The sequence below is a fragment of the Balaenoptera borealis genome (assembly GCF_965194805.1).
Source record: "Balaenoptera borealis genome assembly, chromosome: 14".
NCBI lineage: Eukaryota > Metazoa > Chordata > Mammalia > Artiodactyla > Balaenopteridae > Balaenoptera > Balaenoptera borealis.
The window spans coordinates 67,076,795-67,097,664 of NC_138875.1; the positions used below are offsets into that span (position 1 = coordinate 67,076,795).

Here is a 20,870-nt window from a genome sequence, read left to right on the forward strand (position 1 = left end):
GCGTTGGAGAAATCACGTAACCTTGCTAATAAGCCTCACTTCTCTCATCCGTAAAATAGGATAATGATGGCCCCCTGCCGGGTCACAGGGAAGATTCAAGGAGATCACAGATGTGGAACTATTGCACAGAGCTTTGTAATGTAACCCTTGATGGTTGGAAACTTATGAGCAATACCGGTGTGTGTGTGGATTTTCAGGTAGCTGATCCTTCCAGAGGAACCAGGGAACAAACCTGGTGGTTGCCTTGCTCTTGGGTGTGACTAATCCATCCAAGAGAAGAAGGGTTCAGGGACTTGGTGCTCTGCAGAGCCCCCCAAGAGCATCATCCTGGGCGGGGCTGGAGGAGGCCTCAGTGGTGTCAGGACCTCGGCGGAGACGGGACTCTAGTGAGCAGGTCCTGGGCAGATGGGGTCGCCTCGGCATCCTGTCATCGCTCTGGGGGGGGTGAGGGGAGTAAGTAAGAACTGAGCCCCTCTCCACTCCCAGTGGTTGGTGCTGCTGCATCTGCTGCCCTTCCTGCTCCTCAAATACCCCTTTTGGGGCCCCTTTAGAGCTCAGCCCTTCTGGGGGTTTACATGGATCATCCCAATGGGCCAAGTGCGTTCCCCCCAGAACTCCCCAGAGTTGGAAAAGAAGAGTCATAGATTTTAGGTTCAACCAGACCTGTGTGCCCTTGAGTAAGTCTTGTAACTTCCCTAAGACTCAGTTTTCTCATCTACAAAATGGGAGCAATAAGAGAAAATGTTCTACCTTACCTACGCTGTTGTGAGAATAAGATGAAAGAATGGCAGGTGCCTTATAAACTGTAAACTGCTGTGAATTATCATTGAGGGGCCAATTTCTGCTTATTTTCCATTATTGCATATTTGGGAGAAATGAATGAGATTCTTTGAATACCCGGTGGGCACCATGTTTCAGGCTGGGTTCTTTATGTCTGTCAGCTTACTTAATTCTCATAAGCACTCTGTAAGGGTTATAGTACTGGTTCTACAGATGAGGAAAATAGAGTCCCAAAGGTGAAGGGTCTTCCCCAAGGTTACCTCACTGGGAAGTAAATGAGCTCGGACTTGAACTTAGATCTGTCTGACTCCAAAGCCCAATCTCTTAACCAAAATAACTAGATTTAAAAAGTTTTTTTTTTAATTTTGCAAATGTTTGGACTATGGAAGGCCATTTAGGAAGCACTTGATAGAAGTCAACCTTGGGCAGTGCTGCATCCTTTAGCACTTCCCTGCACATGAACTCACCAAAGGCTCTGATAAGTACTGCATGGAAGGCCCTGTTAACTCAGTGGCTCTCCCACACTTATTCTAGCGTGGACTTCCCTCCCTTCCCCACACACACAGTATACGTGTGAACACCATGTGGAAATGTTCTACAGAACACACTCCAGAAAACTTTGCCCTGCTTGATACATAATTTTTATTGTATATTTCTCAAAACGAGTTTCAGCTTTTGCAGTCTTCATTTTAAGCAGGTGTGAGCAGAGTGCCTTGTGTCTCTCACTCTTAAAAGAAAATTTTGAAACCAACTTTCTTCTGAAATGACCATCCATCAGTACTTTTTTTCTGTCCGTGGGTCAGGAGATGGAAGCCCCCAGTCCCTGCCCATGTGCCCTCAGGTGAAGGGAGCACAATTTCTAGTGCATTCCAAGAGCGCCTCCGAGCATCATGAGTGCCCCGAGCCAGGACCCTGATGAGTTGGAGATGTGACCCAGACCCTCCTGAGGCTTTTCCATGGACAGATTTATAGAGGGGGAGGGTGAGGTCAGAGAAAGGTGTTTTTCTCCTATGACAGATACTAACATTGACTGCACATCTAGTGACTGCTCTGCTCAGTCTGTCTATCACCAGGGCAGGAAATCAATCGTTAGAGACCTGGGTGGGAATGCCGATGGCTGTCTTGTGTGGCACAAGAGCTGGGGCCAGGAGACGGCATGCTGACTGTTCTCAGCAGCAGTTGATGTAGGAGTCTATGCTTCAGGACCGCTCTCTGACTCAGTTTGCCCGTCTGTGAAAAGAAGGTCATTGAGAGCACAGGATGGAGAAAGGAGGAAGGGGTGAGACAACACACATGAGAGAGTCTGGTGCAGAAGAGGATGTGCAAAGCACCGTTATAGTGGGGCATCCATTTTAGCAGGGAGTGCCTGCCTTTGCTGGGTGATTACTGAGAAATCAGAGCCAATTGTAAACTAAATGAGTTGCTCGTAGCCAAAGGTCTTAGTCAGTTTGGGCTGCTATAGCAGAATATCGTAGACTGGGGGCGTGGGGTGGGGGAGCTTAAACAACAAACGTATATTTCTCACAGTTCTGGAGGCTGGAAAGTCCAAGATGGAGGTGCTGGCAGATTTGGTGTGGGGTGAGGGCCCTGCTCCTGGCTTGTAGATAGACGGCTGCCTTCTCACTGTGTCCTCACGCAGTGGAGAGAGAGAGGAAGCAAGTTCCCTGGTGTCTCTTCTTATAAGGGCACTAATCCCAGCATGGGGGCTCCACCCTCATGACCTCATCTAAACCTCACTATCCCCCAGAGGCCCCATCAGCAAGTAATACTGCATTGGGATTAGGAATTTTGGAGAGACAAACGTGCAGTCCAAACACCAAATAATCTCAAATGCAACTTTTTTTTTTTTTTTGCTACATCACAGTGTATTTAATAAGCGAGGTGAATGCATTTTATTGTGCTGGATACAATGTTGTGCAGAGTCTTAAAAAGTCAGAGTGCCAAGACTTGTAACTATTCAAGCTAGGTCATGGCAGAGGAAGGAGACATGTGTTAGGAAATGGGAAAGGAACTGGGGGCGGGAACTTCACAGTGAATGGCAGGGGGCTCCCCGTAATTGGCCAGCTCTCCCCATAGTTGTCCGGCTCCTGAGCTTTTAGGCTCCCAAGTCCTCTGACAGAGACACCCCCTCCAACTGCTAGGTGAGCCGTTGTGGAACTGGGCGAGGGGCCGTGAACTCCACCTCCCCCACCCCATCCTCCAGAGGGGCCCTGCCTCGTGGGGTTTGTCGGGTAGAGCTCTTGTATCCTATGCCTTCATCTGCCCTTTGTGCCCACAGCTCCGCCAACTGGAAATGCAGCTGGAGCAAGAATATGAGGAGAAGCAGATGGTCCTCCATGAGAAGCAGGACTTAGAAGGCTTGATCGGAACCCTCTGTGATCAGGTAAGAGGGAGACACCAGCAGACATTTGGGAAGCGCATCCCCTGCCTCCGGGGGCCCTGTTAGAGAGCTGATTCGTGGGGAGACCAGCTGGAGGGGTCTTAGGACCAGCCCAGGGTAGACCTTTCAGCTGGCCTCCACCTGCTCCTCCCAGGCGCCTTCTTCACCAATTCTGTCTCTGCCCTCACTCACTGCCTCTTCAGAGGGCACCTTCCATGGGGGGAGTCTTCACACAGCAGGGTTCTTGGAAGAACCCTTGAGAATAAAGAGAGTGGGCCCAGCCACAAGTGACAGACGAGGTCGCCTTGCCTTCAGCCGCTGTTGGGGTGAGAGTATAGACAGCCTTTGCTTTGATGGGCTGACTGTGAATGGCTGCTGTGCTCAGAGCTGGCCTCGTGAGAACAGACTTTTGCTGAAGGCAGAGTCAGGCCAATGGCTCTTTAGACCCTAGCTGGGCCACTTCTGTCTCCTTGGCTTTGCGTGATCTAATGAACTGCTGTGAGCTGCTGGAGAGCAGAGCCTTGTGGGGTTGTTGCCGTCGTCGCCGTAGACCAGGGTTGTCAGCTGCAGCACTGCAGACGTTTTGAGCTGCATCATTCTTTGCTGTTGGCGGCCGGCCGGGGTGCTGGGGGGAGGTGGCGCTGTCTCATCGTAGGCTGTTGAGCACCATCCCTGGCCTCCACCTCCTAAATGCCAGAAGCATCTCCCCCAGTTGTAACGACCACCAGTGTCTACGGACGTTACCACGTGTTCCTCCAGGACGCAGTCAACCTCCCTCTTTACAGAGAACCACTGCTGTGAAGGAAGCAGGCAGCAGCGCCCAGAGCCAGCTCCCAGTATCAGAGTTGGGGGGAATCGCTCCTCCATGAAACCCCGACATTGGAGAGGAATGCTGGTGGCTTCCATGATTTCTTTTTAAATATCATAGGAGTGTTTTTTAATGTATCTGCTTAACTTGTGTTCATTGTCTTTTAATTAGTAACGACCTTGCTGTCAATAACCTCCCCACAGTCGTTCGTCTTGTTCACAGAGGAATGTGGGTCCCCTCCAAACGGTCATCCAGGGCAGCCAGGCTTCGGACAAATAGGTGCTCACTATGTTTTGTTTTGTTTTTTTATTGAGTAAATGAGTGAGTTCTAGAGCGGGACCCCTACAGCCGTGAGAGTGAGAGTCGGAAGCTGAGGACATCAGTGGGAGGACTACATGATCTTCCTTCTTTGGGTTTTCTGGGTTTTCAGCCGAGCGAACTGGGGCCACTGAGTGCAGAGCCACTGAGGCTCCTCTCCCTTCGGCATCCGCGCGAGAGAGAACACCCCAGGATTTGATTCTGGAATGATAGTCGGAAATCGTTGGGAGAAGGTTGCCTTCTATCCAGCATGGTCTGTTTAAGAAAACAAAGGAATTAATCCAGTAAAGAAAGGTTTTTATAAATATTGCTAAAATTTGAAGTTTTACATGCAAGGAGAAGGTAACTTTAAGTGAACGAGAAGCTAATTTTGTGTTAGTCACCAAGCTGGAGCCTTTGAATAACATCGCATTGGATACTTTTAAATGTCTTAGTAAGACATTTGCCAAACACATGGGAAAGTAGAACAGACAGTGTAATTGATGCTTGTGCGTCAAGGGGACAGGGTTCACAGAAATTAGCATTTTGCCGCATCAGATTCCGATGCTTTTAAGGAAGCAAAGCATTTCAAAAACAGTTGGTGGCCCCTTGGTTTCTGTTCCTCATCTCCCATCCCTTTATCCTTCCATCTTTTCGTCCTTCACTCCCAGAGGGGACCATTCTCCTGAGGTTGGAGGCTTTAATTCCCCTGTGTGTATATTTGAACTTTAACTGTATACAGTACATGTGATTCTGCCTTTACTTCTACTGCCCTTCCGTACTCTGTTTTTGAGATTCCTCCATGATAATACATGTAGCTCTAATCTGTTCTTTTTTAACTGCTACACAGTATTCATTTTCTTTAATCCTACTCTTCTGTTGGTGGATATTTAGCTGTTTCCATTCTAGGACGCAGAGCTACAGTGCATATTCTTATACATGTCTCCCTGTGCACGTGGGAAAGAGATTCTCCAGGGTATGAATCTAGAAGAGCAATTGCTGGCTGTTAGGAATGTACCACTTTGGAATTATTAGATGTTGCCCAGATTGTTCCTCAGAGTGATTGTGGCGGTTTACATTGTCACCAGCAGTTTTTTCTTTGCTACCACACATTCCCCCCACCCCCGACACGTGGCACTGTCAGACATTTAAAGATCTTTACCAGTTACTGAGTGTTAAGTTGTACGGCTTGTCCCTCATGACTAGTGAAGTTGTGCATTTTTCACGTTTATTATGGTTTTCTCTTATGTGAGTTGCCTGTTTGTAGTGTTTTGTCTTCACCTTTTTTTTCTATTCATTATTCACGATCCTGATCCAAGATGCTAATCCACTTTTGGTTGTATATTTTGCAAATATCTCCTACTCTATGGATAATCATTTCACTTTGTTTATAATGTTTTTTACTTAATAAAAAGTGTTTTTTATATAGTCATATTCATCAGTTATGGTTGATTCTTTTAAGATTTCTTTCCTTAACAGAGTTCGTAAAGATATTTCACCATATTTCTGAAAATTTCTAAAGTTTTGAGCATTTTTAGGCCTTTAACCCAGCTAGATTTTATTTTATTTTTTAATTAATTAATTAATTTATTTATTTTTGGCTGCGTTGGGTCTTCGTTGCTGCACGTGGGCTTTCACTAGTTGCGGCGAGCGGGGGCTACTTTTCGTTGCGGTGCGCGGGCTTCTCATTGTGGTGGCTTCTCTTGTTGCGGAGCATGGACTCCAGGCACGTGGGCTCAGTAGTTGTGGCTCGCGGGCTCTAGAGTGCAGACTCAGCAGCTGTGCCACACGGGCTTAGTTGCTCCGCGGCATGTGGGATCTTCCCGGACCAGGGCTCGAACCCATGTCCCCTGCACTGGCAGGTGGACCCCCAACCACTGTGCCACCAGGGAAGTCCCACCTAGATTTTATTTTGGTATGTGTGAGGTAGGAATCTATATTTTCCCGATATAGACCACCTTTGTTTTATTTCGTGAGTAATTTTTTCTACAATTTCCATACATGTATGGCTGTGTTTTGGGGCTACCCATTCTGTTTAGTTGGTTTATTCTTCAGTTCCTGCACCATGTGGTCTTAATGGCTGGGTTTGATAACTTGTAAACAGCTTATCTTTCTCATCTCTAAAATTGTCTTAGCTATTTGCGATCCTTTAATCTTCTTTTTGAGATTCCATAACAAAGCCTGGTGGGGATTTTCAAATGCATTGGTTTGTAAGTTAGTTGGGAACAAGAGACATATTTTTTTAATATTGAAGTATTGCAATCATGAGCATGCTATGTTTCTTCATATATCTATGGCTTTCATAAATATATTTTTTATTGTAAATTAATACCTTATAATAATAAAAAATAATATTTATTTTATTGTATATTTTATTATTTTTTTCCATATAAGTCTTGAGCTCTTCTGTTAGATTTACTTCTAGGAATCTTGTTGTTTCTGTGGCTCTTATAAGTAGAATATTTTTCTATACTTCTATTAATTATAGTGGTACATGGGGATACATTTTGCTTATAATTGTGTTATAGTTTTCTCTTTATATATTTTGAGGTTATATTTTTAGGTACATTTAAGTTTGTTATTGTTTTATTTCCTTGGCACATTGTACATTGTTCTTCTAATTGTTGTATGGTGTCCCTTTTTTTCTCTGTGAATTATTTTTGCCTTATTTTATTTTGTGTGATTTCTTTTAGTTTGCCCGCAAGACCTTTTTTATCTCTTTGTTTTTAACCTTTCTCTGTGTGTGTGTCCCTTAAACAGATGGATACTTTTTAATGCAATATTTTAGTCTCTAACTTTTCATTGGAGAATTTAATTCATTTACATTTATATAATGACTGATACATTTGAAATTATTTCTATTCTTTTGTGTTTAATTTTGTTGGTTTATTGCCCCCTTTCTTTGCTTCTTCCTTTATTCCTTTCCTCCTTTGGGGTAGATTGATAATGTCTTCTATGATCTCTTTTGTTCTATTAGATACTATCAGTTCCTTCATATAAATGAAACAAGTGAGGCTCAAAAGGTAAAGCACATTGCCCAAGATCATATAGGTTGTTAGTGGCCTACGTGAATTCGAAGTGAGGTCTATCAATATATTATTTGAAAACCTGTATTTTTTAATTAAATCTAACACCATGCTGCTTAAAAAGTGATTAAGGTTTAGTTAACTAGAATTATCCTTTTCTGGGCCATCTTCTTTCCTAATGTTATCAGGCAATCCAGATCTGCCATTAATTTGCTGTGCAACCTTCAGCTACATACGTTCTCTCTAAGCCTCAATTTCCCCATCCGTAAAGTGGTTTGATTACCCCTAATAACATTTTTAGATCATTTGTTAAAAGTGCTTAGAGAGTTCTTTGATGACAGACATTGAACAACTGCCCCAAACAATTTACCCTTAATGATAAATGGTGAAACAATCCAGGTTGGAACAGAGTTTCCCACAACAACACTAAACATCATTTAGTTTTATTGGTTAATTATTCACCAGCTTTATCTAAATTTGAATCTTTGTGCTGCAAAATGTAAACTTGTAGAATGACATTTATTTCCCATTAACCTAATGAGTTTTGGGGTGGTTTTTTTTCTCCTCCTTTTGCGTAGCAATTTATTATGAAGGGGAGGATGACTTGGTCTGAGGTTTTGTTGTGAATTTGTTTGCAGTGATCCCTCTGGAAAGGAGATGGTGCCAGCATTTTCAGAGCCTTTCTGGCAGCAAGAATGGGGTCATCCTGAATGTCCCTGATGCTGACCTGCCCCACAGGAGAATTAAAGGCACTTTAGGATGTGTGCAGAGCAAGAGCAGATACAAAAATGAGGAAGGTGCAAAAGCATGCTGCTTGAGTGTAATCATGGCAAAGAATCTGGGCTCTCGAGTTAATAAGTCCCGGCTCAGATTTCACCAGGCACTCTGGTGCAGTGGTTAGAGACTTGAATTCTAATACTGAGCTGCCTGGGTTCCAGTCCCTGGGTAGCCACTTAGGAGCAGTGTGGCCTTGGGCTGATCACTTACACTCTCTGTTTTATCGGTTGTGCCTCCATTTCCCTATGACAGTACATACTGAAGAGCTCCACACAGCTCACAAGACGTGAGCTGGCCCCAGGGAACTTCTCTCATTCTGTGACCTTCCCCATCCCTGTGTTTTATACCCTCATGCTAATCACCCAGAACCGCATATTCAAGATGGTTTCTCAGCTGTGCCCCTTCCTGCACCTCACCTAACTAGCTCCTGCTTACTTGAGACTGTGTCTAGTCCCATCCCAGCCTTGGCTGGGATGCTCCTCTGTGCCTTCATAACACCCTTTTTTTTTTTTTTTTAAATTAAAGAGCAAAACATAACCTCTTTTCTTGTATATTTTACTAAAATTACCTCTTTGCAGTCAGAAAAGTTGGGTTCATATCCTAACTCTGCCACTTATGATTAGCTGTGTGATCTTGGGCAAACTGCTTCACTTTTGTAAGCCTCAGTTTCATCATCCATAAAATGGGAATCATAATACTTCACACCCCATAGATTCACCATGCGGACTCCACGTGTTCATACCCATAAAGCGTTTAGAACAGTGTCTGACGCTTAGCAAGCCCGAAGTGTAAGCTATTACTATTTTAATAAAGGCAATAATAATAATGTCACTTTAAAGAGACTATCACAGGAGTGAAATGCAGTAATATGTGACAAAGGGCCTGGCACCATGCCCAGTCCTCAGCTCCTCAGCTCAGGAGGAGATATATATATATAAATATAAATACACACACCTCAGCATTTTAAACTTAACAAAGCAATAAATCTGAGAACTAAGAGGCTATATTCTAAGAACCAACTCATTTTTCAAAGAATTCAGAACTGGCGGTAGAAAAATAACACAAAGTCTAGAGGAATACATTCCAGGTCATCAGACAGTACTCATAATCTTTTATATTTGTGAAGCATTTGACAGCGTACAAAGTGCTTTTCGATCCATTATCACATCTGATCCTTGTCTTATCTCAACATGGAGGATAGGGATTTTTTTTTTTTTTTTTTTTAACCTCTTCCTTTATAGATGAGGAAACTCAGGCTCTGAGAGGTGGCATGACTCAGCCTCAGTCCCACCGCCAGCAAGTGGCGAGCCAGGGTTTCAAGCCTGGGCCACCTCATTCTAAATCCCAAGTTCTTTCTAGAATATTCTGGGGCATTCTGAGCATCCAGGAATTGGTTGCACTTGGTGTGGAGGCACAGATGTCCAGGGGTGTAGAAACTGGGTTCCATGGATGACACACCTGCACCCCATTTTCTTGAAAACTCCCCATCTGACCAGTGGTGCCATGTTCCTTCCTCTGGTCTCCTGCAGAGAAAGGGGCTGTTAGTTTCTTTCAGAGACATTAACCCCAATGCTTTCGAAGTAGGTGTTCTGTTTCTAGGGGAGACCATGGGCTGTCAGGGTTTCACGGGGCCCCTACCTGATTCTGCACCTCCCTTGGTTTGTCTCGGCCTGTACTGTTGGCCACTGGGAGTTGTTAACGAATCTAATTCGCCCTCCCCGTGCCAAGTCCAGGCTGCGGCTTCTTCAGGAGCCACGTGACTACTGTCTTGGAGGACAGGATCCTGGGGGAGGGAATGTGCTCACCTCTGGGCAAGGTCCCTCTGCAGAAAATAGCCTGTCTTTATACGAGCAAAAGAGACCCGCTCAAGGGACAGAAGAGCTTGATTTAGACCTTCAAAAGCAGCACAAATATTTCTAATACCATTTACTGATGTGTAACATACATGCAGGGAAGCACACCTTATCCCACCTGTACTGCTCATTGAATTTGCATCAGCTCTTAAAGCCGGCACCCAGATTAACACCACAAACAACCCTGCCTCCTGTATTACCCAGTCACTGCCCCTCCAGGGTAACTGCTGTCCTGACTTCTGTCAGCAGAGGGCCTCGCCTGACATGTAAGCTCTTGCAAGGTGATGGCTGTGGTATACATTATGAGACAGAATAACTTTGGATCCTTACAGGCTGTGATAACAGTCATGACAGCAGCTCAGATTTGTTGTGCCTTTACTATGAGTCATGCTGTGGGCTAAACACCTGTTTAATTTCCACAGCAGCCCTGTGTGGTTGCTGCCATTCTTTTTTTTTTTTTTTTTAATCTTTATTGGAGTATAATTGCTTTACAATGGTGTGTTAGTATCTGCTTTATAACAAAGTGAATCAGTTATACATATACATATGTCCCCATATCTCTTCCCTCTTGCGTCTCCCTCCCTCCCACCCTCCCTATCCCACCCCTCTAGGTGGTCACAAAGCACCAAGCTGATCTCCCTGTGCTCTGCGGCTGCTTCCCACTAGCTATCTGTTTTACGTTTGGTAGTGTATATATATGTCCATGCCACTCTCTCACCTTGTCCTAGCTTACCCTTCCCCCTCCCCATATCCTCAAGTCCATTCTCTAGTAGGTCTGTGTCTTTATTCCCGTCTTGCCACTAGGTTCTTCATGGCCTTTTTTTTTTTTTTCTTAGATTCCATATATATGTGTTAGCATACGGTATTTGTTTTTCTCTTTCTGACTTACTTCACTCTGTATGACAGACTCTAGGTCCATCCACCTCACTACAAATAACTCAATTTCATTTCTTTTTATGGCTGAGTAATATTCCATTGTATAGATGTGCCACATCTTCTTTATCCATTCATCTGTTGATGGACACTTAGGTTGCTTCCATGTCCTGGCTATTGTAAATAGTGCTGCAGTGAACATTGTGGTACATGACTCTTTTTGAATTATGGTTTTCTCAGGGTATATGCCCAGTAGTGGGATTGCTGGGTCATATGGTAGTTCTATTTTTAGTTTTTTAAGGAACCTCCATACTGTTCTCCATAGTGGCTGTATCAATTTACATTTGGACCAACAGTGCAAGAGGGTTCCCTTTTCTCCACACCGTCTCCAGCATTTATTGTTTGTAGATTTTTTGATGATGGCCATTCTGACCGGTGTGAGATGATATCTCATTGTAGTTTTGATTTGCATTTCTCTAATGATTAATGATGTTGAGCATTCTTTCATGTGTCTGTTGGCAATCTGTATATCTTCTTTGGAGAAATGTCTGTTTAGGTCTTCTGCCCATTTTTGGATTGGGTTGTTTGTTTTATTGATATTGAGCTGCATGAGCTGCTTATAAATTTTGGAGATTAATCCTTTGTCAGTTGCTTCATTTGCAAATATTTTCTCCCATTCTGAGGGTTGTCTTTTGGTCTTGTTTATGGTTTCCTTTGCTGTGCAAAAGCTTTTAAGTTTCATTAGGTCCCATTTGTTTATTTTTGTTTTTATTTCCATTTCTCTAGGAGGTGGGTCAAAAAGGATCTTGCTGTAATTTATGTCATAGAGTGTTCTGCCTATGTTTTCCTCTAAGAGTTTTACAGTGTCTGGCCTTACATTTAGATCTTTAATCCATTTTGAGTTTATTTTTGTGTATGGTGTTAGGGAGTGTTCTAATTTCATACTTTTACATGTACCTGTCCAGTTTTCCCAGCACCACTTATTGAAGAGGCTGTCTCCTCCACTGTATATTCTTGCCTCCTTTATTGAAGATAATGCTGCCATTCTTGTTTTGCCGATGAGGAGGCTTAGGCTTGGGGAGGAGAAAGGTCTTGTCCAAGGTCACACAGTGTGAGTGGTGGAGGCACGATGTTCCAGGTTCCAGAGAACTTGGACCCTGGCCACTACTTTGCCATCTTAGCTCACAAGCCTTCCCTTGGCTTCCAGATCGGCCATCGGGACTTTGATGTGGAGAAGCGTCTTCGGAGGGACCTCAGAAGGACTCACGCGCTATTGTCAGACGTGCAGCTCCTGCTGGGGACCATGGAGGACAGCAAGACGTCGGTCAGCAAGGAGGAGCTGGAGAAAGTGCAAAGCCAGGTGGGTGTCACGGGGTCCTCTCAGAACCCCATGGGGAGGATGCTGCGGCCAGCGGGGGGAGAATGGTTCTCCCACCCAGATGGGCGTGGCCACAGCGCTGATGTCTGACTTTCACAGACCTGCGTGGAGGTGGAGGGCACTGCGGGGCTGGATGGGTCACATGGATATGGTAGATGAGGAATGGGGTTTATAAATGACTTAGGAGTCCTGTTCCCTTCTTTAGGACTGAGGCAGAGTGAGTTTGAGTCCTTGGGCAGATCAGGGCCCTGGGGCAGGATGGCTGAGTGCAGCACGCACGCGTTCCTGTGTGCACGCGTGCGTGCGTGGTGACCAGCGGGGCTGGATGTGAAACGGACAGTGCTGATAATGCAGACCCTACGTGAGGGTGAGCACCTCCATTCACAAGAGCGGTGACTCACGCGGAGGCCCGCAGCTAGAGGGTGGCAGAGTCGGGATTCAAACCCAGGTCTTCAGGCCCCACCTTCCCTGGCTGCCTCAGAGAAGAACGGGAGGCGGATGAGAGGTGAGGCCAGGAGGGAGCTGAGCACCTCAGGAGACGTGATGGGCTCAGACTGTCCTGGTTTAGTGCTAAAAGTCCCGTGTCCCGGGCAAGCCCTCAGCCCCAGGGGCACCAGGACAGTTGGTCACTCATTTCTCTTCATGGCCATGTCAGAACATTAGAATCACTTGTGCTTGAATGTGTCCCCTCCCTCAATCCTCGTGGTACCCCTGGGGGAGGGCAAATGATATTGTGCGCATTTAACAGATGGGAAAGTTCTGTCCACAGGTGGGAAGCAATGCACCCAAGGTAACACAGCAGGTAGGTGGCAGGGTTGGGATTCAAATCCAGGGCTCATGATTCTAAGTGCAGAATCTGGGGGCTCTTTTGCTTCACCCTGCGTCTTCCTGTCTGTCTGACCGACCAGGTGGGTGGAGGACCCTGAGCCTCCTCCGTCAGGCAGTCAGGATGTCTGAGCACTCAGCCACCACTCGGGCATCTTGGGTTCATGCGGCCCCCTTGGCAGGAGGCCGTGTATTCTGCCTGTCTTCCATCAAAATATTCCTGATGCCGTCCAAGTCCCCTCTCTCCGTAGGTGAATGTTCTTGGAAAGGAACCACAGTGGTTTTGTTTTTTCCTCTTTTCTTTTTTCTTTTTTTATTATTCATGAGAAGTCTCCCTCTGCAGGGTTAAAATGTGTGTTCTTGGAAAATAGTGGTATTTAGTGAAGGCGCCTTGAGCTGAATCAAAGAGCTTCATTCTTCTGAAAGTCCTTCTTCCCCATCTCTGCATCCGGCTCCTATCAAAGAGAATTCACAGCCTTGGCTTTCTGTTGCTGTTGTCATGGAAATTGTTATAAGGATGGGATCGTGTGGACCAGAGGTCAGGGTACAGTTGCTTTGGCTCCCAGCACACGTGTCCCGGATGCCAGAGTCAGAGCTAATCAAATAAAGTAGCGATGACATTGGGCATTGCTGTCTCTCCTCTCCCGTGTACGGTATTTGTCCTTTACCTGAAGCCTCCAGGGACAGAGGCAGGGAGAGCAGACGGGAGGGGGGAAGGGAGAGGCAGCTAACTTTGCTGCCGGCTGTGTCTTCAGTGCTGGACTATTCCATTCATTCCTTCATTCACTATTTATGCTGCATCTACTGAGTGTCAGGCGATGTGCTAGATCTAAGTATATTATGGTTAGTAAGACAGGCATGGTCTTCTCCCTTTGAAACTGATGTCTGCTGGAAAAGAGGACAAGCAAACAATGATACACATAAACAGAAGTATCCCACACCTTAATTCAGGTAGTAAAGGAAATAAGTGGGGTTATTATAAATAATAAAGGGAATAGGGAATTGCAAGGGGTCTCGTTTAGCTTGGGTGATCAGCTAAACTCCCCTGGGAGAAGGAGAAGCAGGCAGAGACCAGAACGTGCGGGGCCTGGGAGGTTTGGATTTTATTCCAGGGGTGATGAGAAGCCGTTGGGACGTTCTGAGCAGAGCGTGACATAATCGGATTCAGAGGATCACTCCTCTGTGTGGGGAAGGGATTGAGGAGGGATGAGTGCATGCTGTTAGGAGGCTAGAGTACCCCTCTAGGCTGGAGGAAAGGGTCTCCTGGGTTAAATGGTTGTGGGGATGGTGAGAGGAGGCAAAGTGGGGGCTGGTTTGGAGCTGACGGGACTGGTAGATGGTCGGGGTGGCAACAAGAAGTGCATTACTTAGATCATCCTCACCAGAACCCTAGGAGGTGGCTATTTCTATTTTTGACCCATTTTACTAATAAGGAAACAGGCTCTGAGAGGTTGAGTAATTTACCCAATGGCACACAGCAGCATATGTCTTAATGCCGCCAGCGCCGACAGTTCTGTACCCACGATGTTAACATTTTTCAACCACCTACTATGTATCAGGCTTTTCCTTGGAATTTCGGGGTCCCCAAACTTGGCTGCACATCCGATAACTTAAGTACCGTTTAAAAATCACAGATTTACAGGCCCCCCTCCTCCTTTTCTCTTCCCATTGAGACCCAGGATCTACATTTTTTTTTAAATTAATTATTTTATTTTTGGCTGCGTTGGGTCTTCATGGCTGCGCGCGGGCTTTCTCTAGTTGTGGCAAGCAGGGGCTACTCTTCGTTGCGGTGCACAGGCTTCTCGTTGCAGTGGCTTCTCTTGTTGCAGAGCGTGGGTTTCAGCAGTTGTGGCACGTGGGCTCCGTAGTTGTGGCTTGCAGGCTCTAGAGCACAGGCTCAGTAGCTGTAGCACACGGGCTTAGTTGCTCCACAGCATGTGGGATCTTCCCGGACCAGGCCTCGAACCTGTGTTCCCTGCATCGGCAGGCGAATTCTTAACCACTGCACCACCAGGGAAGCCCCAGGATCTACATTTTCAACAGTCACATGAGGGGATTCCAATGCTGGTCTTAGGACCACCATTTGGGAATCATGGGCCTTGTTTACCCCTCAAAACTCCCTTTCAAGTTCCATGGCATAGGCCCATTTTGCAGATGAGAAAACTGATGGTGAGGTTATATTAGTGTGACAGAGCCTAGTTCAACCAGTTTTACAATTCATTAAATATTGAGTCAGGAGAACTGGATCCCGCACTTGCTAATGTTGTGACCTTCGCCGTGTGACAGGACCTCCATGAGCCCCTCTCCTGAAGCGGAGCATCGTCATCGCCTCGTGTCCCAGGTGCTGGTGGGGGTGGGGGCCAATGAGGTCTAGCCCGCGAAGGCTTGAGAAGCCTGAACACCCTCTGCAGCTTCTACAGCTCGCTAACCATGGTGCCGGGTAACCTAGAGAAAGGTTTTCTCTCTGAGGGCAAAGATGAGGGAATGCGTTTGAAAGCACCTGTTAGTGAACTGCGTGTGTTCAGCAGATCCAGATAAGGTGTCCACTCTGGACAAATTCGAGGCCAGGCTGCGGGGATAAGGAAGAGCCCTTCCCGAGAGGGGCTCCCAGTCTAGGCGAGAGGCCGACCTAGGAGCAGACTGTGGCCAGCAGGGTGTTGAATTTTCCTGGCGGAATGTTGGGGTTTAGCTGAAGAGGATGCCCTTGATTTAGCTGTGGGAGAGGAGCCGGTGGCTTCAGCTGTCTTCTTAAAGGTGGGAACGAATGGCTGGCTGGGTAAGATGCACATGGGCGTTGTAGGAGGGAGCACCAGGGGCGGGGGCAGGAGGAGACAGGGAGCGTGTTCCGCTTGGCCTAGTGTTGCTGGTGTGCAGCGTTCCCCGGGGAAGAGCAGAAAGGGTAACGTCGGTCATCGAGGCTGGAGTCAGCTCGTGAACGGATTAGTGAGCCCAACTAAGGAGTTTGGGTTTTATCCCAAAGGTGATAGGGAGCTGTAGAGAGCTACAGAGCGGGGAAGGGCACGGTCAGAAGTGCTTGTAAAAACAACGGCAGGATTCTAGGCCCAACTGAAGCAGTGATGTGTGGCATGCCGGGCTCAACCAGAGGCATGGGAGGGTTCCCCTAGGCAGGGCATCTCCCAGAGCCCCTGCCTTCTTCCCAGGTGGGCAGGCATTCCCCTCTGCCCGTTGCCCTACCATCTAGAGTCCCGAGAAAATTATTTGGCTCTTTCTGCCCAGTTTCCCTCCATTGGGAGACTTGGCTCTGTCTCAGCCAACACCTGAGGCTAAAGACTCTGGGGTAAAACATGGAAGACTCTCGGAGGAAAGACACACACCTTGTGAGTTCAGATCCTGCCTCTGCTACTTAATTAGTTGTACGATTTTGAGCAAGTCACCCTGTCTTTCAGAGGCTCCTTTTCCTTACCTAAAAAAAAAAGAGCCTGATGTTCCCAGCTATTGGGCTAGTATAAAGAACCCTAGACCCTGGATTCAAAGGAATTCTCTAAATTGAAAACTACAAGACAATGAGTTTTAAATGTAGAGCTGCCCACTGGCCCCTGCGTCCCACCCCCCGGCGTCAGCTGGTGGAAGACTTTGGATCCTGGGCCCAGGATTGCACAAGACCTCTTGGACAGGTAGACGAGGCCATGTGTGGGGTGGGTCTAATGACACCTGTTCTTCAGGAGCAATTACTAATTAATTCCCGTGGAATGCTGCCACTGGAAACAAACTAATCTGGAGACAGAAGCAGTTCCAACAACCAAGATATATCATTGAGATAATCGCTGTGCATAAATAACATCTGTGAGCAGCAGCTGCCGGCACCTGGCTCCAAGGAGAAAGTGGAAGGTGATGTCTGCTCCCAGGCAGTGGTGGCTTTTTGTTTAAATTTGATTCATGCCTTGACCTTTGCCTCCTCCCGAAAGGAACTATGTTATTTGCTTTTTTTGTTTTGTTTTGTTAAATGGAGAAGAGTTTGCACTGAGCTCTTTAGTTGTTTACTTAATTCATGCCAGGGGGCCGCGTTCCCCCCTTCCTGCGGAGGACAAAGCTGTTGCTGAGTCTCAGCCATTGTGCCCCCTAAAGAGCTCTGGAATCTAGCCCATCCTCGCTTCTCCCCTCTTATCGCACACCACCTGCATCTCTCATTTGGAATTCTCTCAAGTCTGCTGGCCTCGGTCTTGTCCGAGCAATCTTTCTGCCCCCTGATCTTTGGAGAGAGATTTTTAAAATATAAATACAATCTTGGTTCTTTGCATTCAGGATCCATCAGTGGCTCCCCTGGCCCTCAGAGTATAGTCCGCGTGCCTCAACGTGACCTTTAAAGATGCACAGTCCAGCTCCTACCTTCCCGTCACCTCTGACCAGCAGCTTAGACCGTCTTGGGGTCCCCACACCAAGCCATGCCTTCTGCCGGACACTCGCTTCTCCCACTGAAACCTCTTTGCCTGATGGGCATCTAGTCATCCTCCAGACTTGGGTTTGGGCCTCATCTCTGGGAGCCATCTCTGACCTCCAGGGTCTGGGCGAGGGGCCCAGCTCCTTTCTCTCACGAGCTCCTGGGCTTCCCCCAGGACAGTCCAGATCATTCTGTCACAGTTACCTCTTTGCTTGAGTCACAGAAAAGTCAGAAGAGATTGAGGTGGGACTGGAACCCCCCGAGTCTGACTTCAACCCCTGGCAGTATGATAACCACCACCCCAAACTACCAGTGTGCCTCCTGTTGGCCTGCTGCCCACTCTGGGCTCTCCCAGCCCGTCTGGACGCCCCAGTGCTCCTGTAGCCCCTCCACTGGGGGATTGCGGCTTGGCTTCAGTGTCCCTCAGGTGGGCTGTTAGGCCTGGTGCATCTTACACACAGTGAACCCCCAGTGGTCCCTGCTAGTGCGCAGACGACTGAGGATCCCCGGTGCCCTTAATCAGGATGGTGGTCACCAGGTGTCACCCGCGCTTCCGTGAGACGTTGAAGGTAACCAGCAAGCTCTGGGAGGACGACCCCAATAGGAGTCTTGCGTGTGAGCGAGCACTGAGGGAACACTTCTCTCCAGCCCGGAACCACAGAACAGGTGGCCTGGATGTTTTATTTGAAGAGACTTTTCTAAAGAAAGATTGTGTTGGAGTGAATTGATTCAATATTAGCATAACCTCCTGCCAGAGGAGATAAAGTCCAAATTGTAATTGGTTAAAAACATGGTTATCAGGAGCCTGTTCACCCCACAAATATTGACACTTCCAAGGCGGTGATGAATGAGGCGGGAAAAGGCTGGTTTCATTGCAGCCTTTGGGGAGCACCGTCTATGCATCTCTCCCACAGGGCCTGGTACTATTTAGCTGCGGAGTGCCAGGCCCCCAGAGCAGCCGGGCCACCCACCAGGGTAATCATAACCAGGGAACATTGATGGCAAGCATCCGTGGCTTACACCGTGCCGGGCACAGGGCCAAGCGCTTAGAGGTCATGACCGAACTTTATCCCCCCAGCCCGCTTGAGTGTAGTGAGCTCCGTGAGTAGAGCGGCCTCTCTCTCTGGGGCCAGAGTGCAGAAGCGTGTCTGCGCACAGCAGTGCTCTGTGCGAGAATAGGGCCCCACGGGGTGGGCGGAGTCTCCAGAGGAAGCAGCTGGTCTTAGGCCCACTTTATGCGGGAGGAAGCGCAGCGTATGAGAATCCTGCCCAAAGTCACAGAGTTTGGGGGGCAACTGGGATGTATTTTAAATAATGTGCTTTGAAAGAATTTCAAACTTACCAAAAAATTACAAAAAATAATTCAAAGGACTCCTTTGGATCCTTCACCTAGAGCCCTCACTTTTTAACGTTTTGCCACATTTGCTTTATCATTTTCTCACTAAATCACGTTCTCTGAATTATTTGAAAACAAGTTACAGACGTGAGGTCCCTTTACCCTAATCAAAATCGGAAATTTTAACATTGATAAAATACTATTTTCTAATCCAGGGGTTAGTGAACTATGGCTCACAGGCCAAATCCAGCCCATGCTGCCTATTTTTTCATTGTTGTCTTGTTTTTGTTTTTCTTATTACAGCCTGAGAGCGAAGAATGGTTTTCGTTTTCAAATGGCTACGTTTACAGTTAGATAAGTACCTGCATATATACTTCAATTTTGCCTCTCGGCCTGCATGGCCTAAAATATTGTCTAACTTGTCCTTGAAGGAGAAGTTTGCTGACCCCTGATCTAATCTGCTGACTATTCAAATTTTGCCTGTTGTTTTACTGATGTTCTTTGTAACAATTTTTCTCCCTGTTCAGGATCCAACCTAGAATGTGTTAACAGCCTGTGCTCAGTTTTGTGACACCATCCATAGAGCCCTGAGCGTGTTCCCGGGACACGGGACTTCTGATTTTAAAACCAAAAAAGTCCCAGGCAAACAGGGGTGAGCTGGTCACCGTAGAGCCAGTGCCTCAAGCCCTAAGTAATTCTGGCCTCTCCGTAAGGCCTGTTCTCAAAAGGTACCCATAGGTTTAGGGGAGAAGCCAGTGAACCAGATGCGCATTTAAAAGCTGTTCCTCGGTTACTCATCCGCTCTTGTTACCCCTTGGCTGAATTCCCATCCTCCGCCTGTTCTCTCCTTGTGTCTTGCTTTCTTTGTTCCACTGATATAGACGAGACCTGCTGATGTTACCATATGTCTTAGCTGCGTCATTCTCCTTGCTAGTTTATGAGACTGTATCACAACTTAGCCCCCTTGCTGTTGATGGACAAGTGAGTCATCTAGATTTTGGTTGTTAGGAATAGAGCTGCTCTGAATGTTTCCCCATGCTATCTTACATGGGGGAGGCACATGTGTGTGCATTTCCGTAGGGTGTACCCCGGGAGGCCGTCCAGCCCCTCCCCAGTATGCACTGTCTCAAGCGGGCGGGGAGGGTGGGCGGCTTCAGAGCTTTCTTTTGTGAAGTGAGGAAGGCAGATTTAATCTATCCTGGTGCTTTTCAAGTATGTGTGTATTTTTGTGTGTGCGAAAGAACCCTTTTATTAAAGGGAAGTCTCATGAGAACACCCTCTGCCCTGCCCACCCGGAAGCTGGGCCTTGACTGGGTTTCCCCCATGTAACCTGGACAGACTTCCTTCCAGCTTTACAGAAAGGGACCTGCTCGGGGCCCCGGCGTTTGCTGAACGTGTCTGTGGTTGCTCTCCCCATCCAGCTCATCTGCTCCTGCAGGCAGGGTCCTGCCCCTGCCCCTTGTCCTTACCGTGGAGCCTCTCTCTGGACACCTGCCGGCATCTGGGTCAGAGATCTGTGCTCGGGAGGACCCGGGGGCGGCCGGGCAGCGGGTGGCCTCCCGAGGGGGCATTCGGGGCTCCTGCGAGCCGCCTGGGGCGGTGGGCAGCTCAGGCTGCAGACGTGGGCAGCCCCGCCGACAGGGGCGGGCTCGGTGATACGCAGAGCTGACCTCGCAGCCTTGTCTCCTCAGCACGTGGGTGTGGAGTCGCTACTGTGTGGGCCCCCAGAGGTGAGCAAGACCCAGTGACCCTCCAGAGCCCGCTGTCCAGCAGGAAGACAGACGTGGAGGCCCTCAGACGTTGTACTAATTATTTAGAGGAGCACTGGAGAGCTGGAATATAATTTTAAAAGGGGGGGCGTGAATAGGATGGGGGCAGGGAGAACCTTTTTTGAGTATTTTATCCTGCTTTTCCAAGTGTTGTGTTTTTTTTTTTTTCTTTCTCTCTTTGGAGAGCACCTGTGAGTTACAAATCCATTGTCACCAGAGGGAAGTCAGGAAGGAAATTCTTGAAGTCTGTTCAATCATGTAGGACCTGTGCCGTCCTTAGATCCTATGACACAAAATTAGAAAGGACTCCTAAACCCTCAAAGAAACAGACTTAAAACAAGTAAAAGGAGACCTGCTTTACTCAGCAAG

At 47.3% G+C, this 20,870-nt stretch overlaps 1 protein-coding gene across 3 annotated transcripts in view; it reads left to right on the top strand.

Moving 5' to 3' along the window:
* The window catches only part of MYO18B (myosin XVIIIB), a gene marked incomplete at its 5' end in the record, with an annotated part of 221,140 nt that overhangs the window by 124,443 nt on the left and 75,827 nt on the right, over positions 1 to 20,870 (top strand). For all 3 annotated transcript variants that reach the window (XM_082355033.1, XM_082355031.1, XM_082355032.1), the window contains 2 exons: positions 3,059 to 3,163; positions 12,002 to 12,154. In XM_082355033.1, coding sequence (XP_082211159.1) covers positions 3,059 to 3,163; positions 12,002 to 12,154 — 258 coding nt within the window. The remainder of the gene's footprint in view (positions 1 to 3,058; positions 3,164 to 12,001; positions 12,155 to 20,870) is intronic.